At 39.5% G+C, this 25,069-nt stretch overlaps 3 protein-coding genes across 6 annotated transcripts in view; all 3 read left to right on the top strand.

Annotated features, from left to right (window-relative positions):
• Positions 1–4,019, top strand: LOC133411074 (tubulin alpha chain-like). The gene is made up of 4 exons (XM_061692932.1): positions 1–160; positions 2,247–2,469; positions 2,665–2,813; positions 2,946–4,019. Exons 1-4 carry the CDS (start codon positions 158–160, stop codon positions 3,918–3,920), a joined length of 1,350 nt encoding a protein of 449 aa, XP_061548916.1. The 5' UTR covers positions 1–157; the 3' UTR covers positions 3,921–4,019.
• Positions 4,020–4,700: 681 nt separating this feature from the next.
• pofut2 (protein O-fucosyltransferase 2) lies at positions 4,701–18,889 on the top strand. 3 transcript variants are annotated; one of them, XM_061692466.1, is made up of 10 exons: positions 4,701–4,886; positions 5,773–6,026; positions 6,222–6,315; positions 6,651–6,761; positions 7,144–7,194; positions 7,671–7,737; positions 7,881–8,006; positions 14,495–14,675; positions 14,773–14,896; positions 15,905–18,889. In XM_061692466.1, the coding sequence occupies exons 1-10, from the start codon at positions 4,711–4,713 to the stop codon at positions 16,056–16,058; spliced, it is 1,338 nt and encodes a 445-aa protein (XP_061548450.1). In that variant the 5' UTR covers positions 4,701–4,710; the 3' UTR covers positions 16,059–18,889. The 3 variants fall into 3 exon arrangements, with proteins under 3 accessions (XP_061548450.1, XP_061548448.1, XP_061548449.1); XM_061692464.1 differs by having other exon boundaries at positions 6,171–6,315; XM_061692465.1 differs by lacking the exon at positions 7,144–7,194 and having other exon boundaries at positions 6,171–6,315.
• Positions 18,890–18,901: 12 nt separating this feature from the next.
• Positions 18,902–25,069, top strand: part of abca12 (ATP-binding cassette, sub-family A (ABC1), member 12) — a 61,179-nt gene continuing 55,011 nt past the window's right edge. Inside the window, exons 1-8 of one of the 2 annotated variants that reach the window (XM_061692463.1) lie at positions 18,902–18,965; positions 19,088–19,194; positions 20,643–20,720; positions 20,801–20,894; positions 23,075–23,219; positions 23,984–24,105; positions 24,320–24,393; positions 24,600–24,770. In XM_061692463.1, coding sequence (XP_061548447.1) covers positions 20,655–20,720; positions 20,801–20,894; positions 23,075–23,219; positions 23,984–24,105; positions 24,320–24,393; positions 24,600–24,770 — 672 coding nt within the window. In that variant the 5' untranslated portion in view covers positions 18,902–18,965; positions 19,088–19,194; positions 20,643–20,654. Of the gene's footprint in view, positions 18,987–19,087; positions 19,195–20,642; positions 20,721–20,800; positions 20,895–23,074; positions 23,220–23,983; positions 24,106–24,319; positions 24,394–24,599; positions 24,771–25,069 lie in introns of both variants that reach the window. The other variant, XM_061692462.1, reaches the window with a different exon arrangement.

The raw sequence follows: 25,069 nt of genomic DNA, 5'->3' as shown, positions 1-25,069 counted from the left end.
GATAGGTGGGAGTGGTTTGAAGTTGAATATAGCCTGTAGTCTCTGTGCATCTGGCAGTTAAACTCACTCAGACCACATTGAGGACTGCTGTGAGAGGCACCATAGAAATTCAAGTCAAAACCAGATTGTGGAAAGGACCCTCAATTGAGCAGGCATAATGGTAAGTATGTTTTCTTACAGCATACCGCTTTTGTCAAACCTGGTGTTTATTTCACATGGAAGTGAGGTTTAGACCATCATCACCTGCTCATTCAGGTCAGTAGCCAAATTCAGCTCAGCTTTTATGCCAAACACAAGGACAATGATCTATTTCTGACGCAAGTGGTCTTGTTAGGACAGCACAGGGGAGTACAAGTGCACGTTACAGTTAACGTGGCCCATTTTTCATGCACATTTTTAATACACAAATATATCTGTAAGATCCTGAGTGAGTGTCAAAATGAAATGAAACCGGTGACAAATACAACTTTGGAATACAGTGGAGCTGGGTTTATTTTTTTATGTTTATTGCCTGATTGCAATTTAGAGCTGTAATTCCCAATTAGCACTCCTAACACACTAGCTTTGTTTTCGATGCATTGCTGTGTGACAGAATACATACCAGCCAGGAATTTAGGTGTGTCATAAAACACGCAGGCAGCAACAGGTCAGGTCGGCTTGAGACAAAACAAGCACAGTATTTCTATCAAGGGAGGGCTTTTTGAAAAAGAAATTATGTTGGACACAAGTTGGCTTTGACAGTGTCTTCAGTCTTCTTTGGAGACTGAAAACAAAGTAATGCATTTTTTTCAAAGATTGTAGTAATTGGCGAGGTTATGTCACGGTTAATCTTATTCACCTGGAAAAATACTGCATGCAGTCTTGTTTGCACAGTATAGTACAAACACAGCTTGTTAGCAATGCTAGTAATGCTCATAAAACCAGTGAACAGAAGGACACCCACCTTCCTCAAATAGACCCTAAGCATTATAATGGCAATGGTAAAGACTCAAATATATACACTATTGAATCAATGCCAAGTAACACAATAGGGTCAGAATTAGAAATAATAAACTAATTGTAAATTAGTAAAGGATGCCACTTAATTGTTAAAGTCTTTATTGCACTTTGCTTTTTTTCTGACTGACAGGATTTTATTTTATTTTTTTAACTAGCAGAGACTATTTCTGTGGCTGCCTGTTAGTGTTTACATAAACATTCACACCCACATCGCTACCGGGTTTCATCTCTCAACATGTGCACCCAAAATAACTGCTGTGCAGTGACCTGCATACCAGGAAATTGAGATGATGTCACATTAGCTGGGCTTACTGAAAGAGGACACTGGAGAATTGAACTGATCTCAACACGGATTTAATGAGCTCTAACACTTTGAAATGAAAGTTGATTTCGTAACTCTCACCAAGAGCACTGTCCTTTCCATACTAGCACAATGTCATTGTCCTCAGTGAGAAGGGACAAGTTGATAGAAAAACAAACAAACAAGTATACAGTATTATATTTGGTTTACTGACTGGATCTCATCATGATTTGTTCATTATATTTATTCTTATTTTTTTAATTACTGGGTGGGATACAGAGTTAATACAAATCTGCCTGTATTTCTACCCTCTACATTCTACCCAATTTGCATCCCTTAATCTCGAGTGCCACACCAAACGGGTCTACAGACTACTCAAATAAAATTATTTTGTTTTTATGATCAGTGGTGTTAAGATACAAGAGTGCTAAGTGTTAAAGGGCATATGTTTTAACAGTTATATTAGCATTAGCCACATTGTAAGGGATAAAGTATGAAGGCGCGCTTCCTGCTAATCCAGTCCAGCAAGATGATGACTATCAAGCATCAGGAAGTTTTATCTGAGGGTGTGCTTTGCATGATGTCACAAAACGGGTGCGTCAACTGACAACATTAATACAATTGGGGAAACACAAATGAGGTCTTCCCTGTTCTGTTTAATGTAAATAACGGGAAACAATTTTTCGTTTGATACTTTTTTAAGATCAGTCCGTTCAATTGTTTAAGAGCAATTTGTAATATGATTGCACAAAATGATTTGTGTTACCATGACGAACTAAAGCCATTACCTCTTCCCCAGTTGCTGAAAACTCATAAACTCTTAACTCTTAAAGCTTAAAGTAATATGGAACCCCTTCACTACTTTGATATATATTGCTTTGTCTATATTATAATTAAAATACCTTATTCTTATGTCCTTTTTCCTCTTCTTGTTTCTTTCTTCAAGCGTGAATGCATCTCTGTCCACGTAGGCCAGGCTGGTGTCCAGATGGGGAACACCTGTTGGGAGCTCTACTGTTTGGAACACGGCATTCAGTCAGATGGCCAGATGCCCACCCAAAAGTCCATAGGGGGGCATGATGACTCATTCACCACCTTCTTCAGCGAGACCGGGGCTGGAAAATATGTCCCAAGAGCCGTCTTTGTTGACCTGGAACCCACGGTTGTTGGTCAGTGCGAAAATAATTCTTATGAAACGAAGGTTTTTGCATTAAAATTAATGTAACTATATAAAAGATTAGTTTTTGTACAATCAATAGAGTTTTTTTTTGTCCAAAATGAATCTAAAAGAAATACTATCAGACTGACACTTTTCAAAAGTAGTTATTCTCTTCAACTGTTGCTTTTGTCTTTCACATTTGTAGACGAAGTGCGGACTGGTACATATCGCCAACTCTTTCACCCCGAGCAACTGATCTCAGGAAAAGAAGATGCGGCCAATAACTATGCCCGTGGACACTACACCATCGGCAGAGAGATCATTGACTCTGTCCTCGACAGGATCCGGAAATTGGTGAGGGTCATTTCTTCTGATCTATTTTATCACATGTCAATATTGAATAGTAACACTTCAATGCACACGTACCAAGCACTTAATTGTGTCATGCAGATTAAAATTGTTTAAATGTTGTGTCTGTATCTACAGTCTGACCAGTGCACTGGTCTCCAAGGATTCTTGGTCTTCCACTCCTTTGGTGGCGGCACCGGCTCTGGTTTCACCTCCCTTTTAATGGAACGACTTTCAGTTGATTATGGGAAGAAATCAAAACTTGAGTTTGCAATCTACCCGGCCCCTCAAGTTTCTACAGCAGTGGTAGAGCCATACAACTCCATTCTGACCACTCACACCACCCTTGAGCACTCCGACTGCGCCTTCATGGTGGACAATGAAGCAATCTATGACATTTGTCGCAGGAACCTCGACATTGAACGTCCATCTTACACTAACCTCAACCGCCTTATCAGTCAGATAGTGTCATCTATCACAGCCTCTCTTCGCTTTGACGGTGCCCTGAACGTCGACTTAACAGAGTTCCAGACCAACTTGGTACCCTACCCTCGTATCCACTTCCCACTGGCCACATATGCTCCTGTCATCTCTGCTGAGAAGGCATACCATGAGCAACTCTCCGTGGCCGAAATCACCAATGCGTGCTTTGAGCCAGCCAACCAGATGGTCAAGTGTGATCCTCGTCATGGTAAATACATGGCCTGTTGTCTGCTATATCGTGGTGAAGTAGTTCCCAAAGATGTTAATGTGGCCATCGCTGCCATCAAGACCAAACGCACCATCCAATTTGTGGACTGGTGTCCCACTGGCTTCAAAGTGGGCATCAACTACCAGCCTCCAACAGCGGTTCCTGGAGGAGATCTTGCCAAGGTGCAGAGGGCTGTGTGCATGCTGAGCAACACCACAGCCATCGCTGAGGCCTGGGCCCGTCTGGACCACAAGTTTGATCTGATGTATGCCAAGAGGGCCTTTGTTCACTGGTATGTAGGAGAAGGAATGGAGGAAGGGGAGTTCTCAGAGGCCAGAGAGGACATGGCCGCCCTGGAGAAGGATTATGAAGAGGTCGGGATTGATTCCTTTGATGAGGAAGAGGAGGGAGAAGAATATTAGACACATTTGGTTATTTATTTAATAGTTAGCAATGTATTTGTCATTATTGATTCATAATCAGGTCTAATTATTTTGCTACCTATTAAACATTTCAACATACTATTTTGTCCGTTGTCTATGTGGTTGCGTTTGGGTTGGAGTATGTGCGCCACTAGGAATGGTGGCTCACTTTTGCTTTTCTTGATCCAGCCATCCAGCCGTATTCTTTTCACATGTCCTCATTATGATCGCGGATGATGTGGAGCCTATCACAGCTAACTTTGGGTGAGAGGCGGTGTACACCTTGGACTGGTCATTAGCAAATCGCAGTGCACACAAAGTACTGTACTCTACATTTTAGACTTCACTCTGTACACGTCTTGCATTGAAGCGTCCCCTAGTGGACTGAAATATATGGTAGCTAGACGGAATGGAGAGCAACTTCCTACTGAAGATGTACTGTGGTTTGAAATTATTTATTGAAAAATAATGGAGAGAGAGAAAAAAACAACACACACGACACGCACAAGGTACCCCATTAGGTACGCCTTCACAACTGAATGACATCGAGAAGAAGAAATTCAATAATGCTCAAATTGTTTTACACTGTCAAGGAAATTCATTGATGTATACGTTATACTGTACCTACTGCATATATAGTATAGTTTTTATATCATTATGTTAATATAGTTACAGTAGGTTGTGTTTTTGTCCCCTAGTTTAAAAGGTCGATCGCTGGATGTCGATGGTTGCCCAGGCAACTCCGCAAACGCTTTTTTCGACTTCCGGAAGTGCGTGGCTTCGAGGAAATATGGCGTTCACACAAACGCCTTTATCATTTGCCGCTACAGGTAGAACATACTCTCTTAGCATTTTGTCTTTTTCCATTTGGCTTGCTTTCGCAGGCTTCGAAACGGCAAACAGCGAGGATGCGTTTAGTGCAAGCTACACTCCTACTGTACCCATCGCCGCCGCTAGGGACCTACGGTGAGTTTAGTCACACAGGGTCAGTTATGCTAGCTGCTCTTGTCTACCATGTAATTGGTTGCGGTGATTCATCATTAAAGTGTTTTTTTGTTGTTGTTGTTGTTTTTTTTTAAAAGTTTGCGTGTGGTAACCGCTTATTGAGGGTTTACCTTTGACGTCCCAATGTTGTATCTAAACTGTGATATAACCATATCTGATGTCGGTTCAATCATGCTGCTATCACGACACACCGTTGCAAAAGTCGTATTTTGAATAATTTATTCCACGAATAAGCCACATAACATATGTAGCAGAGCTTTTAAACCCATTTTCCAAGCGCTCCCGCTTACTACTGAAATTCGGTGCCATGGTCATGAATGTCGGAACATTCTGAAACGATATCATTGTTTTGACTGATGGAAGCTGCTACGTTAGCCTACCTAAAAACACGTTAAAAGAGAGATATTGCATACTGCAGTACTGCACTGTGCTACCGAGGTAAACTAAGTGCTTCCCGACTACCTGTGGGGTTCAAAATACACAAGAACTACAATGAATCAACTGCACTACTACACTATATCATCCTGTAGGTAATTATATATATATATTATTATTATTATATTATATATATACACGCACACACACACACATACACACATACATGTATTTTCCTAAACAAGTGCCAAGGGAATGAGAACATGACTATTAAATCTAAACTGCTGTTGGAACGTACTGAAGTAAATGTATTGATCTGGGCTGACTCATTCCACAAGTAAACCTGGAAGATAACAAAACATTATCTTACTACCAAGGTCGTAATTGGGTTAAATATTGCCTAAATTCCAAATGTTCCGGTTCAGTGACTATGAACACAGACACACTCACTTCTTGTTTTGTTGTACCCAAGATACCTTCTGTACGATGTGAACCCCCCAGAGGGTTTTAACCTGCGGCGAGATGTTTATATACGCATAGCATCCCTGGTAAAATCTCTGAGGAAGAATGGTGATGACTGGGTCCTCGTGCTTCCACCCTGGGGTCGACTGTATCACTGGCAGAGCCCCAACCTCCATCAGATCCGCATCCCTTGGGGGGAGTTTTTCAGCCTCACCAGCCTGCAGGCCAATGTTCCAGTGATCGAGTATGAGGAATTCATTGCTGGTGAGCTTTTATTTTAGTTTTTTATCAAACCAATGTACAGTGTGTTACGAGACATTTTTAAATCAGATCCAAGCATGTTGAATCCCGTCTTTCCCCCCTTAACATTTGTTAAGACGTTTCACTTTCTTTTTTTTTTTGTTTAAGAAAATGGAGGCCCATTCATTGATCAGGTTGTGGTCTTGCAAAATTATGCAGAGGGATGGACTGATGGGAAATGGGAGGAAAAGGTTGATGAGCGACCATGCATTGAGAAATTGATGTACAATAAAGATAAACAGGGCTACTACAGGTAATACAGAGCTCTCACAATATTTAAAATGTAGCTTAAAATGATTTTCTGCTTTGTTAATTTGTGTTTTAACATATACTGTGCACAGTAATATACCATGCACAGCTATCCATGGTAGTGAATATATGACAATCCAGAAATTGTAATAATGTTGATGTATTCCACCTGAAACCTTAAGGTCAAAGCACATTAACATGAGTGCTCTTTAAAAAGCCACTGGATGGTTTTCGGAGGTAATCGTCAGTATCATCCACTGCCTCCGTGCTGCCTACCCATATTTTTCCTCTTTTTTCATCATAATGTTTTTTCTCTCTTGTTTTTTACCTGGTTCCAAGGGGCTGGTTTTGGGGCTTCGAAGAAACGAGAGCTCGAAACATAACTTGTTTGTCCACACAAGGTCATGCCTCCATCATGGTCCCGGTTCTTCAGGAGAACATTACAGTGACGTGAGTCCTCTGAGAAAGATTATCTATAGTTGTATACAATACACCCACCAGTCACAACCTTATGTGCACATGCATAATCCAACAAAATTTTGCCTTTACAAAGTTAGAAATGGTCAGATTTTATTTGAAAAATATAGATAATCGATAGACTCTTATGCTGCGCAGTTCTACACTACTGTGTCAATCATAACTGATATTTGTACATGTGGATTTCTGCCTGTAACTCTTGTATTGCATCTAATTTGATGACACATGGCAAGTGTAAATGATATGCCAAACAGCAGTACTAAATACCTAAAAAAACAAACGTAGTGATAGTGAGAAATTAATTAAGATTGTTGTTTCATATTCATCCATTTTCTGAGCCGCTTCTCCTCACCAGGGTCACGGGCGTGCTGGAACCTATCCCAGCTATCATCGGGCAGGAGGCTGGGTACACTCTGAACTGGTTGCCAGCCAATCGCAGGGCACATACAAACAAACAACCATTCGCACTCACAGCCACACTTACTGGAAATTTAGAGTTGTCAATTAACATAACAAGCATATTTTTGGGATGTGGGAGGAAACCGGAGTGCCCGGAGAAAACCCACGCAGGCACGGGGAGGACATGCAAACTCCACACAAGCGGGGCCGGGGATTGAACCCCGCTCCTCAGAACTGTGAGGCAGATGCTCTAACCAGTCCTCCACCGTGCCGCTCTGTTTAATATTTTTGGAAATTTGAACTGTGTTCTTTGTAACACATTCTAGAATAATAATGATAATATAAAGGTATTATTTAAAAGCACCTGTAGTCCAATGTCTTATTAGGCCATCAATCATTACTAATATCACTATGGAATTTAGATCGATGACAGCACAGGCGGCAGTCGTAAGTCCTCCAACTTGTTTTTTTCCCCATCTGCAGCTCAGTAATGCTCGACCGAGCAGAGACTCTTCTCCATGATCACTATGCAGGGAAGGATTACTGGAATGTAAGTCACACACGTTTGACATCACACGAGCGTGACAAATAATGCGAGCTGTTTTTTATTTTATTTTGATATTTTGTTTATTGCACATATATATATATTATAATCTGTTATAATAATATGTATTGTTACCCTCTTTAACACAGAGCCGCCGCAGTATGGTGTTTGCCAAGCACCTGCGCCTCATTGGAGACGAGTTCAGAGCAAAGTACCTCAACTCAACAGATGATGGCGATCACACTGTTTACAATGAAGACTGGACTCGCATGAAGGTGAGTCAGCATCTCTGCTGTGACTGCTGGGCACTACACTGTGTTAGAGGGACATTTGAATTTAAACTTTATAGACAACGGAAGCTCGTAAGTCCAACGCAGTGCATTCCATGATGCTGGTCTACCTCGGACTTGTTCAGAAATCAAAACAAAATTTCACATTGAGTATAATTATATTTGAATAATTTGTTCTAAAGTCATTTTAACATTATTAACTGTCATACAAGCAGGAGTTAACAACTCTTTTATTTATATGTTAAAGACAATTTAACTCTTTAAACACAAACCTAACTTCAGCACCAGATGAGGAGGCCTCAAATGTTGCGTCGCTGAGACTTCTCATGCATCTCATTGTAGAGGCATTTTCACACTGCACAAAAAAAGACATTGTAGACGGTCCTTCTCCCCATTCATTCGAGCGAAGCAGAAATGCTTTTACCTGTTTGGCCAAATCCGGAAGTAGTTTGCACATATACCGTATAGGAGATGAGATGGCGTAGTGATTTCTGAGTGCTATTTTGGCGGACTTGTATTGTAAACAACAAGGGGAAAATGGAGTAGGTCATAATAAATGCGATGTCCCACTATACAGAGCTTTGGAACAATAGAAAAATGATATACCGAGACATCTCAGCAGGAGGCTTTCAAACTGGTCCCTGCTCAGCCTGAAATAGACCTCAAAGTGTTCTTCGTGCAAATGTAGCTCACGAACGATCTTAAATCCTGAGATCCTGATGTAAAATTAGTGTGGGATGCACCCAATCCCCTTTTTTTTTTTTGCTGCTGCTTGCCTACTCCTCCCTCTCCATAAAATAAACTTAGTCAGGGCTTTCTTTTGCAACAATGACAAATACATTGTTGGATCTATCTCACCTATAACACCTATAAAAAATAGACACAAAGGAATGAAGACGCTGGTTTCTTTTTGCTCATGAGGAGGACGTATGGGAGATTGTTCAATTTCGTTCTCCTATCACGTTCTAAACAATCTCCCCCGTTGCTCCTGTATTTATTTGAAATAGGGAGGTATCTAAGTTACAAGACATAACATACTAAGTTACAAGACATAACATACTAAGTTACAAGACATAACATACTAAGGGGAGGGTTTCTCATGAAGACATGAGACCAACACCGGCCACGTCCTTGGTCAAGGTGCCCTTCTCTGACGATTCCCGCTGAGTCATCTTCCAGAAGGCGAGACATCTTCCTTTCCACCACGGTCAGCAAGCAACCATCAAAATCATCCATAATACTGATGCAAGCTAAGCAAATAAATGAGAACTTCTACAATTTATTTAACATACATAAATGCTGAGGTGCGGTCTACTCGTCTAACAGCGGGGAAAGCCTCCCGACTTCCTTGTTGGCTGCTAGGCAGCACTTCCAAATATGAGCATGGTCGGCATTGGTTGCACTGGGGTGCCGTTGCCCTTGTGCGCCGCCACGTGGACCTTTCACACTGAGCAATTCCGGTGTGGAAAAGCCTTAAATATTTATATATATACATATATAAATATTTACATAGTATATACATAGTGCTTTTGCCACAGTCAGAGCATCAGGTGATTTTGTTGGGAATAATTCGATCCATTTAGAAAATGCATCTATGATAACCAAACAGTACTTCTTTCCTTCACTTTGACTTAATTCTATATAATCCATGTGAATGCGTTGGAAGGGGTATGTAGGCACTGGGAATTTACGTCTAGTAGGTCGCAATTGCCCTTGCGGATTATGTCGTGCACAGATCATGCATGCTCTACAATAATTCTTTGAATATAAATTGAAACCATAGGTTGTAAAGTGTCGATGTATCTGTGCCACCATCCCTCCAGTTGAGACATGTGACACACCATGGCTCAATATAGCAGCCCCATTTAAATAGGTTCTTTGGAAGTATTTGTTTCCCTTCTGTGCTAATGTAAATTTCATTTTGTAGTTTTGCACCTTGTTTTTCCCTATAATTGTGTTCTTGTTGTGGACTTTGTTGTTGCATGTCATCTAAGGTTTGTTGTTCAATTTGTTTTTTTTAACCTAAAAATGGTTTATAGGCTGCTTGTTTCGCGGCTTTGTCAGCAAATGCGTTTCCTTTAGAAACCTTGTCAGTGCCAGATGTATGTGAAACACATTTACAAATTGCTACTTTTCATGGATGTTGCACTGCGTGTAATAATTGTTTTAAGTAATTCAGCATGTGTTACTGGCTTCCCTGTTGACGTAATCATTCCTCTGTTATCCCAATATTGAGCAAACACATGAACTGTGCAATACGCATATTGGCTATCAGTATAGATTGTAACATCTTTATTTATCATTAGTTTGCATGCCTCGGTTAATACTACTAATTCAGCAGTTTGTTCAGCCAATTCCTGACAATCATGCTGCATACCTTGATCAGGTAAGGGTATTAGTGTGGCTGGATTTAAGGTTGTGCATCGCTCAACAGTCAAATGTGGTTGTGACAGCAAGATGGCCATGCAAGATAAATGTCTTGCAGGTGATAAGAACGCCATATTCGTTTGCAATAGGAGAGCAGACACTGTATGTGGGACCTTAAGAGTTAATGGATGAAATAACACAATTGTGAAACTGCTCTCTACTGCCATCGAAGCTGCCACACCTGTTCCGACACAATGCGGTAATGCACACGTCACGCTGTCCAATTTAGTCGAAAAATAAGCCCTTGGTGTTAGCTTATCACCGTATTGTTGTGTAAGTACGGAGGTCATGTAAGAGCTTTTACAATCTACCATTTGAATGAATGTTTTATCATTAAATTTGGAAGGCCTAGCGCAGCACTGGACACCAAATGTTGTTTAATGTCACAGAAGGCCTTTTCTGCCTCTGTATTCCATTAAACAGGTGATGTCATTTTAAGGTTGTCTTCATACATTAATTTTGACAATGGTGCAACAATTTCTGCATAGTTTGGAATCCATGCTCTACAATAATTTGTCCAACCTTAAAATGATTATTATATGTTTCTTCGTCTGTGATTTAGGATTTTTTAAGACTATAGCTTTCCTGTCTTCTAATATAGTCCTTCCTCCTACACTTAAAATATGGCCTAGATATTTGACTTGCCTTTTACATCATTGCAATTTATTTTTGTTAACTTTATGTCCCTCTTCTGCTAGATGATGCAGTAAGGCCAATTAATCTTTGCATGTCTCTCCATCTGGAGATGCCAGAAGACATGCGTGTTGTCATAACTTGTGAATAAATGGTTGGACTTTCACAGTAATCTTGCGGTAATCGAGTAAATGTATATTTTTTTGCCTTCAAATGTAAATGCAAACCAAAATTGACTGTTCTTTTCTATTGGTACAGAAAATAATGCATTGCTTATGTCCAGTACTGTAAACACAGTAGCGTCTGGTGTTAATGAATTTAACAATGTGTGTGGATCTGGTACGCATGCTGCTCTCTGTATTACTGCAGTATTTACTGCCTGTAAGTCTCCAACCCACTAAAGGTGGGGCCTTTTTTACGGGAAAAATGGGTGTGTTACATGGTGATTCTGGACACTCCACTATAACTCCTGCCTTAATTAGTGCTTCAATTACCGGTTTGATTCCTTCATGTGCATCTGGTTTTAATGGATATTGACGAATCCCTGGTCTATATTCTGTTTTGGGTCTAATTTGTTCTGGTAAAGCCCCTTTAATAAAGCCTACATCAAATGGTCCTGTGGACCATAATTTTTTTGGAACTTTTTTTTTAAATATTTCTTCATCAATTTCAGTGAGGATCATTTGGTCTAATCAAACAGGATGCATGTGTTTCCCTTCATCACCCTGTATTGTCCAAAACATCGCCTTCCTAATTAGACCAGTTGACGCACTGTATTCCAGTTTGTTTTCTATTTGCTGCCAATCATCTGTCTCCTGTCCTTGTTTTACTAATGTTCCCATATGTTTCCACTGTGACTCATAATCTTTGCACAATGAAATATGTGGGACACTTGTATTTTTATACAGTTCCTCTAATTTTTCTGGTAAAATAATTCCTGCCGCGACTTTTGCTTCATTGTCTGAGTACAGATAATCTACAGTAATTTTATCAGGTGTCGCATGTCGTAACTTGTTTTCATATCCTGGGTCTGGCCCTGGTGTGTTTTTGTACCACGTAGTTATATGCAGCTCATCACCTTTTTTATTATCTTCTACTTCCGTGATAAGCTGCAAGGCTGCCGACAACAGGGCCTTTCCCCATGTTTAACGGTGGTTTTTCTGGGATATCGATTGTGTAATAGAATGTAATTTCTCTGCTTTCCAGTGTCACATAGAGGTCCTCTCTTTTTAATTCATGTTTTCGTTTCACTACAATATTTCCATTTGATGATGGAATGAGTACAAGTCCTAGTTGGAATAAGCCATCTCTTCCCAACAAATTCACAGGGCACTCCGGGACTTCGGAAATGGGCATTCTACAAGTTCTCCCCTGTGGGTCTCTAAACCACACAGGCTCAAGTTCCATGGCAAAAGTAATTTGCCCATTTGCAGATCTAACTATTGCCTTATGTCCCGATAGTTTGGAACCTGGAATCTTTTCCCGACATGCAGTCCTACATGCTCCTGTATCGCAAAGAAATTTCATTTCTTTCCCATTTACTGACAAGGTTATTTCAGGTTTTTCAGTGTCCAAACTCAGAATGTCCTGTAAATTGAAATCCACTTCCTCATTCTCTTTAATGATTACACAAGAGGATTTGTTGAGTTGCGAAGCAGGCTGGTTTAGTCATGCGGTAGTTTGTCCGTATTCTCTTTTATTTTATATAATTTGATTCCTGCAACGCGGCTATTTTTTGTGTATTTAACCAACCATTAAAGCCGTGTTCAGTTATCCCTGTCTCTAAATATTAAATTTTATCAGAATCCTGTTTTTTTTTTCTTTTTTTTTTTTTTAAATTTAATTTAATGAACTTCCAACCTTTACACTGCAGTGTATCCCTGTTTTTTATTTTACTACTTCCTTTCCCCAATCGAAAGAATTTGGTTCAGTGTAATACTACCTAGGGTAGTCTAGAACACTGTTTCTTTTCAGTATCCAATTTAATATTGGATTATCCAATTTAATGTTGGATTATCCAATTTAATGTTGGATAATGCAATTTAATGTTGGATTTATTTTACCCAACATTATAAAAAATAGACACAAAAGGAATGAAGACGCTTGTTTCTTTTCAGTAGGACGGTGATTCAAATTTACTTTCTGTGGTAATTCTCACTTCAACTCTTTCGAGTGGAGAATTCTTGCCTTTGCATCCACAAAAGTCCACCGTTTACTTTCCCACTGTTTTGGTATGGAATGAAAAACCGAGTGGTTTCCCATTTCCCATTTACACTCTCATTCAAACAGTTTTCATTCACACTGGCTCGTCAGAGGACTCCGCCGTCCTATACGGAATTTAACTACGTCTGTCAACAGCTCGTTAGAGGACTCCGCCGTCCTATACGGAATTTAACTACGACGCCACAAAACTTTCCTAGTTTCTTTATTTTACCCGCCATTGACTAGTATTCACGGGGTTTATTAAACACGGAATTTAAGTACGTACAGGACTCCGCCGTCCTCGCGGAATTTGTCAGACTCCGCCGTCCTTTTTCCTAAAAAAAATTTAAATTTAACTCACCAAAGTCGTCTTCAATCATGTGGATTGTCGTCAACCTTCAGATCCCAGTTGAGGAGAACGAAGAGCGGGTGTATTGACATCCGGCTCGAAGGACCAATTTAATGTTGGATTTATCTTACCCAACATGATAAAAAATAGACACAAAAGGAATGAAGACGCTGGTTTCTTTTTCTCATGAGGAGGGCGTATGGGAGATTGTTCAGATTACAGCCTCTCATCACGCTCTAAACAATCTCTCCCGTCGCTCCTGCATTTATTTGAAAATAGGGAGGTTTCTAAGTTTACAAGACATAACGTACTAAGCTACAAGACACAACACACTAAGGGTAGGGTTTCAAGGTGAAAACATGGGACCAACACCTGCCACGTCCCGGCCACGTCCTTCTCTCTGATGATTCCTGCTGAGTCATCTTGAAGGCGAGACATCGTCCTTTCTCAAAATCGTCCATAATACTAATGCAAGCTAAGCAAATAAATGATAACTTCTACAATATATTTAACATAATGAAATCATCATCTTCCCTCAAACTGTTCACACAAAATTGAAAAGAATTAAGATTGAAGGGGTGTCTCTTAAAACCTTTGTCTATATGGTGTCCTACTGATTAATCAAACAACCATCCTTCCAATCATTCATGTATCCAGTCCACCCATCCATTTTCTCTACTACTCATTCCAATTGACTAAGTGAGAGGTAGGATACACTGGACCGATGACCAGTCAGTTACAGATAGACAGAATTTCACATTCTTGCGTACAGGCCATTTATAGTATTAAGATAATGTTTTTGATTGTGGAATGAAGCTGTGGAAAATGTTTGCGTAAAAAAATTCTACCATTTTCCCCTCAGGCCAAGCTGGGCTCTGCCAAAGGGGGTCCATATCTCGGGGTCCACTTGAGGCGAAAGGATTTCATCTGGGGTCACAGAGAGGATGTACCGAGCCTCAAGGGGGCAGTCAAAAAAATACGGAACCTGATGAAGAAGCAGAAACTGGATAAAGTCTTTGTTGCAACTGATGCAGATGAGGAAGGTGATGGCTTCACTCCACATTTGTAAAACTGCTAAAGGGAACTTCATATTGAAAGAGGAATTCATCCTTTTATTTCTGCTTCTACCCCAACCAACAGAACTGAAGGAGCTAAAGAGGTTGTTGCCTGACATGGTGCGCTTTGAACCATCCAAAGAGGACCTGGAGCTTTTTAAAGATGGAGGCGTCGCAATCATTGATCAGTGGATTTGTGCTCATGCAAGGTAAATTGGTGACCAATAAGACCATGGGATAGCTTTAATGTCTTGTGCAGTTTTGTCACTACACGCATTGTACTGCCATCCTGTCTTCCTCCAGATACTTCATTTTGGTTTTTTTTCAGTCTGATGGAACAAGGAACAATCCTCTTTGTTTGCTCACTGCACAACATTACCAAGATCACAATTTGACAAATGACGTTATGACGTAACATCAGTTACAACTCAAATCAGGGGGAGAGAGGGAGGGTTAGAGAGTGAGAGGAGGAGGGAGAGAGGGAGACAGCTAGAGAGATTGTGGTTGTCTTTCTGGGGGGAAAAAAAGCTATGAAACTTTTTTTTTTTTTTTTTTTTACAAACAATAATTTGCACCAACTTCCACAGAAACAACATAAATAAATATTTTGCGTAAATAAGTGCTTCCTCTTTGTAAAATTACCCCACCCCATCATCGAGGGGCGGGATCAGGCCCAGGGGCCCACCCGAGAGCAGCCCGGCGGACGGGACACGTCCCACACTGAGGGACACAGGGCGGTCCGCTGGCCCCACCGAGCCGCCCCAACAACCGGCCACCCAACCGGCCAAACTTCAATTCTCTAAAGTGGGCAAAATAGTTGCATAATTCAGCATTTCAGCATTTTGAATTGAGCATTTCTACACAATTATCCATCCATCCATCCATCCATTTTCTGAGCCGCTTATCCTCACAAGGGTTGCGGGAGTGCTGGAGCCTATCCCAGCCATCATCGGGCAGGAGGCGTGGTACACCCTGACCTGGTTGCAAGCCAATCGCAGGGCACATAGAAACAAACAACCATTCGCACTCACATTCACACCTACGGGCAATTTATAATCTTCAATTAACCTACCATGCATGTTTTTGGGTTGTGAGAGGAAACCGGAGTGCCCGTTTGTTGCATTTAACTTGTGATTTAGGAAACCTGTAGAACCAGTCAATCGCGTACTGTTCACTGACCTTTTTTTTTTTCCTTCTTCTTCTATCGCTTTATCCAGATTCTTCATTGGAACATCAGTGTCGACTTTTTCCTTCCGGATCCACGAAGAGCGTGAAATTCTTGGATTTAATCCAAAAACTACTTATTACCGTTTCTGTGGGGACACTGAGAAAGAGTGTGAACAGCCTACACATTGGAAAATTGTTTACTAATGTCAACTTTAACTTTTCCCACTATACACAAGTGCCAAAAGCAGTGTTACTCTATGACACAATACAGTGTTTGAACTGTTACTTTTTGTAACGTGTATTACTTTTTATGCCAAGGAGTTGTGCAGATCTGAAGTGACACCAGGGACAACTTGTATTGTTGTCACACAAATCTTAAATGCTGTTTTAAGCTTGATTTCAATCAAGTGTTTCATTCTCAATATTATTTATGACTCATACTGTTGGTATGGGTGGAAAAGGATTCATGACTGACATCATGGGTGGCTTTATGGGAGAGTGTACAATACTGTCAGTGTAGTGCACTACAAGTGAAAAGGATTTATTGACTTGATTTGCCTTTTCCCTTATTTTTTCCGTCATGAAAAGAAAAATCAAAAATGTTTTTATTCTTCAGGCACAGTTTACTGAGTACACTTTTGTTAAGCCAATTGACTAGTGAAATGACTACAAGAATTGTTTGTTTTGTTCTGTTATTTTTTTTTGGGGGGGGGGGCTGTTGATAAGATAACAATGTGATGAGAATGGCTTCTGTGACATCTCAGTGATGCAGTCTACTGTTTGGAGCAAGTCTTGGCCGTGTTAATGTGCAATTAGCAGTCCTTTTCTACTTTGAAAGTTTGTGTGTGTGTGTTGGTGCTGCCATACACATCAGAAATGCCTCATTGGTTGCTTTGGCTCTCTGAAAATATATCATATACCTGTAGTTAGCACTTCATTCCCAAGCATTTCAAAATGGGAAAAGCAGCATATCTGTTGTGATCATGCAATTCTTACAGATGCAACAAATATCACCAATATGTACTTGATGTGCCAAGGCCAGCGACACGCAATTGTCCTTGGTATTCTCCTGTGTGTTGAGTCCTTTTGTTTACAAATGCATTGAAAATAGTACATGGCAAGAAGTTACAAAGGTGAAACAATTCCTGTGAAGGGAAGTGGTTTTATCATCCATCCATCCATTTTCAACACCGCTTATCCTGGTTAGGGTCACGGGGCGCTGGAGCCTATCCCAGCTGACTTCGGGCGAAAGGCGGACTACACCCTGAACTGGTCGCCAGTCAGTCGCAGGGCACATATAGACACGGACAGCCATTCGCACTCACATTCACACCGTCACTGGGAACTGAACCCAGGCTTCCTGCAGTCAGGCGAGTGTACCACAAGTTCTTTGTGTGTGTGTGCTATTAATAACTTTAATAGGTACATGTGATTTCTGGTAACAAGAGAGCACATTGTTTTGCAGCTCTCCCTTTGGTTTTTGTTTAATTTACCTGTCCTACATGAAACAACAGCCCAATTATGCTGTGCTTGTGTAATGTTCCCTTTTACTCTGTGTGCCGGCTCCATTTGATAATGACAAAAGTAATTAATCTCCCCTTTGTTGAGCATGTTGAAGAAGTATCTACAGTTGAAAGTCTACACATCCCTGTTTAAATGCCACGTTTTTGTGATATGAAATATGAACCCAAGATAAATCATTCCAAAACTTATTCCATCCTTATTGTAACGTAAAAACTGTACAAATCTATAAAAAAATATATTTTTGGGAGGGGAAGTAAAAAAAAAAAAACGTGACGTGGTTGAAGAAATGTGCACACCCTCTAACTGGGGATTTGGCTGTTTTTGGAGTGAACAAATCACATCATGATGGTGATGTTGCACACGGTGGCGAGAAGGAAATTGACACGTATCATGAAGCCGTCATGATTATCCGTACAATGAATTTGTGCGCAAAGTATGAACATTTCTACGCTTTTATTAGTGAACGAGACCTCGTGGTTATGATGTGGGAGGGCTATTTTAATGCTAAAACGTTTTTATTCATTTTCTCATGATTACTATTATGTATATCTGATACATTTTATGCATTTGTGTGTGTTCAAATATGTTTACAATCCTTTTAAAAAGTGTGTTAATACGTTTTAAATGTGTTGAAAGCGTGTGGTAGGGTTATTTCAAGACTAAAACTAAATTAAATCACCGGTGTGTCTGGAACATAACTCCCGGGATAAACAGGGGATCACTATGATACTACTGTCCATCAATCCAGCCATCTTTTACACTGCTTATCCCACTATGTCGCAGGTGAGCAGGAGATGACTTTGGGTGCGAGGTGTTCAGTCAGAGTACACCATGGACTGGTCACCAGTCAATCCCAGGGCACATAGAGCAACAACCATTCACACACATTCACAATTAGGGACAATTTAGAGTCTTGGATTAACCTAACATTGATGTTTTTGGTATGTGGAAGGACTACAAATTGTTCATTTAGCTATAATCTTTACGTCTCAGAATGATGCAGTGCATTTCTCCACCCACTTTACATCTCAGAATGATGCAGTGCAGTTCTCCACCCAATGTCAAAATGAACAAAAGCATTACTTAGCATTCCATTGCCTTAAAATTTTATATAATTTGGGACATACTATCTTAATTTGGATGTCATTGCACATCAAAAAGACCAGTGTTGAATTGACACCCACAGAGTTGATTTTTACACTTTTTGAGGATTTATATAGCGCCACACTCTTCATAGTCAAATTAATAGCAGAGTTTATATCTATTAAAGCAATAAGGGTGTCTTTGTTTTTATTTTCATTTGAGCAATGCAAGATTTGTGTGTTTCAAAAATTTTTTTTTTTGTTCAAACCCCGTTTATTTCCTTAATTCTGAATATTCTTTGCTGTTTTTTGGTACTTGTATTTGTGGGCTACTAATTGAATCTATTTAAAAATATTGCATGTGAGTGTTCCTATATTTACAAGGTGTCTCCTACATACCTTTGTTAATGCGGCATTAAAATGATAAGAGTGTGTTGCAATTACTTGGCTGTACGGAGCGAATGCGCGGTCGTGATACGTCCACTTCCAGCGCAGGAAGAGGCACGTGAGTGCTTTGCGCGCAGGTGTGAGTGCTGCCGTTCCTCACTCGCACTGCACACACTCACGTCCATAGGAAGTGATCGGGCGGAATCAAAACTTACTTTTTTTTTCCTTTTAATGTGTAAGGAACTTTATCAACGAGCACGTCGTGGTTGGACTTAGCAAAGAAAAGAGGTCGTTGGTCCTGAAGGGGAGGTGGGAAAGAAAGGCTCATTAGGGAGAACAAACTTCAGGTGAGTGTTACCCTGTCACTAATTAATGGCTGTCATTAGTAACATCAAAGTCTTACATCAAATAGAACATCATATTTGCAGGTACAATAAGGCTAATCAGCCCGATTATTATTCATGATAAAGCCCTGTTACTTCGATTGTGAATTCTAGCTGCTATTATGACTAATAATAATTAAGGCAACTAAAAACATTATCATCTTTGCACGACTGACCCTAAACAGAAAGATTTAGGTTAGTGTTTCCCAAACTTAATTAAGTAAAGGCACGTTTGAAAAATCTTAGGGCACACCAACAAACAAAAATGTCACAAAACGTATGCATTTTAAAATAACAACGATCTGGTCTCGATTTACTCACAAATGTGCTTAGTGTGTAATCCTGTTTCGGTGAAAACAAAACTATTTCTCTGTTGCTTGAATGGCAACAGGTTAATTGTATCTTCTTCCATCTAGTGGAAGCGGCTTAATATATGTCTCTAGCATAAAGAGGAGAACAAAGATACATTATTTGTAATACATTAGTCATTATTTTCAGACCAAATAAGTAAAATTAAGTACTTTTAAAAGATTAGAATGAATCACCTGATGATCTCTCAAGTGATTGTGAATCACTGGGTTAGGTACACAGTTCTACAAGCTGATAGTGCAGGGACAGAAAATTGAACATTAGGCCTATTATGTCTCTAAATTGTGTCTGTAGACCATTTTTCATGTAGTTAAATTATTCATTAAATTCTAAGTTTATTATCATATGGACAGAATGGAGTGACATTTTCCATGTAGAATGAAATACTTGCGCTACCGTCCACATAGATGCCTACATTGTGTAAAATATAGAAAGATAAATAATAATAGAAAACAAATGGAGACATAGCAACACAAAATAAGAAGTCTATAGCGGCGGCATCTGAGAAGTGCAATGAAAAATATCAAATATAAGCTATATATGAGTTAACTTATTACAATGATGAAAATAACAATACAATGATGCAAAGTTATATTAGTATAAACTATGCATAAATTTGATAGACAAGACTGGGAAAAAATATTATACACCTAGTTGTCAACCTATGTAGCATTTGTACAAATGCTACGTTATTAATTAAGCAAACATAATGATAGGGAAACCCAAACGATAGTTATATTGGCCGTTGGTGCTAAATGTTCTTTGTGCCAGAGATATACTTTAGTAAATGAAATGTAATCCATAAAAACAAGCACCATTGTTGGGGTAATGCAGAGAATGTTTTCTTTCACCCGTCTTTAGAGGATAGTCGTTCATTGATAGTGACTCCTACAAATCAAATCAGCCTAGCACATGACAAGTTCTCCCATGCAAAAGGTTAACACACGAAACATTTTGAATGTAGGATGCATAAACATTATGTTCACAATCTGTACATACAGGCACACAATATAAAATGTTTATATATTGTGTCTCCATTATAGCCTCGTCCAAAGATGGGCTTCTTCCAGCAGGTCAAGCTTCTTCTTTGGAAAAATGGGCTAAATATTGTCAGAAATCCAGTAAGTGCAACACACCTACTTTAGGAGCGTTTATGGTAGTAATTAATGGAAAATTCTGGAATGGAACTGCTACGTTATAGGTTTGGTCGCTGACTCTGATCATTTGGCCTCTGATCATCTTTATCATTGTTGCTGTGACCCGTGACCATTACCCACCTGTGCTTCATGACGCATGTAAGTGAAAAGATCTGTGTTGAGTTTTTCTTCCATCTACTTCTTTTCCATATTTCTGTTACAGTCTTCATGCTACTCAATCACTCAGATACACTGTGCAAACAAAATAAGTACAATCAGACAATAGAGCAAAGCACACAAAATAATAAATATGATTCAGTACTAAGTCATGGTGACTTTCCAAATACGCTGACTGGTCTAACCTGTTTATTGAAGACTGATTGCAATCCTGAATAGTAATCTTTCCAACTATTCTGTATTTTAGTACTAAATAAATCCATGCTGAGATGTTACTAAAAATAATAAAATTACTTAAAATGTCCTTGTCAAATACGGAGTTGTATTATTTTTTTAACAAAATATATTAAGTCTACCTAAAACAAATGTTATCCAACTGTGACTTTTTTGTGATCTTCTTGTTGTCAAAAATAATGGAACAATGACTTATTACTTATTTTATTTTTCTTCATTAGAAACATTAAGTTTGTTTAACAAGAATGTCATTAGAATGACAATTTTTTTTTAGTTATCTTGATGTTTTTAACAGCGGTACAATTTGCAACATTACCTTTTCACAATGAGAGTAAATAGAAGAATTCCTCAAACTTAGAGTCCTTGAGAAACCAAACTTTGTACCATGTTTGTCTTCCTCCACTCATCAAGTCAACAGGCTAAAAGTCAACAAAGGTGGAAGGTGTTCGGGAAAACTGGGTGTTTGTTAACACACTTTAAATTAGACCCAGTGACCTCATTATGTAGTTCATCTGCGTAGTGCAGGACATAACGTGCAACTCAATGATTGAGGTAATTACACTTTCAGTTGAATTAACTTAATTTGCTGTTAGATAACATAATTACTTGTTACCGACGACATCGGTAAGATTTCCCATTGGCCTGAAGCTGTGCAGAATGAGTCCTCTGACCTGTGAACAACTACTCTTGCCCACAACATTGTTTTGAAAGTCTTTTTGCTGGACTGAAAGGACACAGAGATTTTTATGCAATTTAATATACACGCTCTATCCATTCTGAACAAAAGACTTTCCTTTAATTAGCATTGAGCAATTTTTTGGGTACTTTATAAAAAGGCATTAAACCATCTCTGCTATCACTGGGATAATTCTGCTAGAACTGGAATTATATGTTTGTGAAGTGATAGTCAAGGTTGGGGCAACCTACAGTATCTCTAGTTCTTTGGTCCCTCTGCAGGAAAGAATGAGAGCATTTTGTACCCGGAAGCCCTTGAAAAGTATAGACAAGACTGTTTAAACCAAAAACAGACTTCTAGCTGCTTGTTTTGTTGGTCTAGCTACGGTATGTGAATGGGGATTGTTTGTGATGTTAAAAATGCAGTGGACCGTTTGAATCAAAAATAAGCTTTTGGCTGCTCGTTGTGTTGGTTATGTCAGAATCATCTTTATTTGCCAAGTATGTCCAAAACACACAAGGAATTTGTCTCCGGTAGTTGGAGCTGCTCTAGTAGAACAGGCAGTCAATTTACAGAACACTTTGGGGACATAAAGACATTGACAAAAAACAATTGTGCAAAAAGATGCAGAGTCCTCTAGCACTTAGAGCAGTTCGAATGACTATTATTGCAATTGTCCGGTGTAATGACCATTGTGCAAAGGGCGCTGAGACTTCAAGGAGTGTATGCGGTTTAAAGTGACGAGTAATGCGACAACGAACTCAAGTCAAAAAATTTCCAGCTTGTTGTAATGGAATTATAGGTTAGGTGTTTAAGAAGTTGATCGCAAGAGGGAAGAAGCTGTTGGAATGTCTACGAGTCAAACTTGTTTTCATCGCGGGGCACTTCCTTTATCCAAAATGGTTAAATCATATAAATGTATGATTTTAAAAGGGTGCAACGACAGGCACGCCAGAGTGGGCAACACACACAAGTCAAGAAAAAAATTGTAGGAAGTTTACACAGGCTGAATGAAGTGATGTACCGGATCTGGCCCATAGGCCTTGAGTTAGACACCAGCGGGCTGTTTGAATGAGGATGGTTTGTGATGTCAAAAATACAAAGAAAAAAATAAAAACATATGTATCCTATTTAAATGTTCAAACTTCACTCACTGACCCAGTATACCTGCATTATTCTGTCCAGTGGAGCTTTCATAAAACAGTTTTTTAAACTCAATCAAGAGATTTGTTTGGTCTGTCTGGTTTTCTAGGCTATGTGGCACCGCGAAACCTGCCCAGCACCGGCTTCTTCCCTTTCTTGCAGACCATCATGTGCAACACAGACAGCAAATGTTACAACTTTTCACGCCTGGGGAACCCATCAAAGTTTACGAAAAGATCCACCGATGATGCGAGGTACACAATATTCATGTGTACACACAGCATCAACAATGTATTTTGGGATGGGTAAAGTTTTCATTGTAGTCATCTTGGGATACATGTAAACACTTTTTTTGTGATTTAATCCTGAGAGAAGTGTAGCACAGCAGTGTTCCTTGTCGATTAGTCGACAACTACCAGCTCATCAGCGTAGTTGAGGGGTAGTATGTGGCAAATTTCGCTAATATTCTTGCTCTTCAACTTGACGTGATGATGTCACAAGTGTAATTAGAATGGCACTGTATAACTCAGACCTCCACCAACCCCAAACTGTCAACAAAACACCTCACACGCATGAAGATAATTAACCAAGAAAAAAAAAAAACTGAACTTAAGATTTGGAACATTATTAATTGCAACTGTGGCCTTTTCGAGTCCACACCAACGAAATGTTCACAAGCTTAACTTGTGTCATACTTTTAACCCATTGCTGAAATATATGTTGTTGATGTTGTCTGGCTCTACCATCGGCCTTTATTTGCTCATGTACAGTTTTTGCCCCATTTTCACACAATGTTTCTCTCATGTATACTTTTCAAACGCTAAGATAAATTAGTCTTTTGTTTTTATACGATTGCTTTTGTGCGTGATTTTTTTTTTTTTACCTATATCTACCTCTTGTATCCACTGTCATCAAAATGTTACTTTGTGTGTTTAATGTACATGTACCATATTTTTAAATCTAGGGCAAAATGTTTAAATTTCTAAGTCGCAGTTGTCTCATGTCGTGTTTTTGACAGGTCAACCCCCTCGTCGAAGGGCTCTCTCTTAGCAAAGCTGATTGAAGGCGGTGACTTTTACAGTTCCACATTTCTGAATGACTCCAGTCACGACCTTCCCTTGACCTTGGAAAAAATATGGAGTAAGTTCTCTCTAGTCTAGAATGTTATGATTTCATGTTTCACATTTGTAGACACTAGAATTTTATTTTTTTGGTCTAATTTGTTGACTACATTTACATTTCTATAACTGCTAAAAGAGGGATTACCCTTGTACCTATTGTTCATACAGCATTGCATCATAACAATAATCATCCCTAATCACAGTCATAAGTCCATTATTTTCTTTTGTGTCAGAGGCAGTTCATCAAGAAAACCACAGAAATTCCTCTGTCAGCCATAAAAAGAACACAACTCTTCTTAGAGATCAGGTAGGCATTTCTGGAACATAACTTTAGGTGTGAACAAGAAAATATCTGTCTCCTTCACAAGCCATCTCATTACTGACAGTATTATGGGTCTCTTATGCATTGGAAATTGTTTGCAGCAGATGGTTAAAAAATAAAAACAACAAAGTGCTCAGAATATTGTACTTAAACACCCCGATTGATTGTGAATATGAAATGGTCTCTCCTAGGAGGCCTTGTACAAAATGATGGAGGCAATGAACCTGATGAAGAGGTCCATCTGTTCCATAACTCTGACCGCGATCAACACAACCTCACCCAGCACCATCAGCAATGCAGTGGTCACCTTTTGCCTCTCCAATAATACTGTCCTCGGGGTCTCTCTCCTGACACTCAACCAGGTGTGTGTGCATGTGTGTGTTTGTGTGTGTGTGTGCATGTAGAGAGTGACATTCTCCCTGGTCATTGTGTTATAGTCGAGCATTACCTGAAGAATTGGCAACATTTTTAAAATTTGTATGATGCTGATCACTGCACAGCTTCATTAAATATTATGGTAATGTTCACAGACAAAAAAACCCCCCCAAAAAAGTAACTTTTAGTTCCCAGTATATTCTTGGGGCAAAACGTTCAGATGGATGATTGTTGTTTTGCATTCATTATTACACCGTAAATCAATAATGCCATGTATGCAACAAGG

Source organism: Phycodurus eques, chromosome 12, assembly GCF_024500275.1.
Source record: "Phycodurus eques isolate BA_2022a chromosome 12, UOR_Pequ_1.1, whole genome shotgun sequence".
Lineage (NCBI taxonomy): Eukaryota > Metazoa > Chordata > Actinopteri > Syngnathiformes > Syngnathidae > Phycodurus > Phycodurus eques.
This window is presented reverse-complemented; position numbering and strand designations above follow the sequence as displayed.

Bases quoted from the DNA above. Each gene is read 5' to 3' on its own strand.
- LOC133411074 (XM_061692932.1), top strand. The intron at 2,470-2,664 runs GTCAGTGCGAAA...TCACATTTGTAG, and splicing joins CCTGGAACCCACGGTTGTTG to ACGAAGTGCGGACTGGTACA. The intron at 2,814-2,945 runs GTGAGGGTCATT...CTGTATCTACAG, and splicing joins TCGACAGGATCCGGAAATTG to TCTGACCAGTGCACTGGTCT.
- pofut2 (XM_061692464.1), top strand. From the start codon at position 4,711: ATGGCGTTCACACAAACGCCTTTATCATTTGCCGCTACAGGTAGAACA. The intron at 6,316-6,650 runs GTAATACAGAGC...CCTGGTTCCAAG, and splicing joins GATAAACAGGGCTACTACAG to GGGCTGGTTTTGGGGCTTCG. The intron at 7,738-7,880 runs GTAAGTCACACA...TCTTTAACACAG, and splicing joins CAGGGAAGGATTACTGGAAT to AGCCGCCGCAGTATGGTGTT.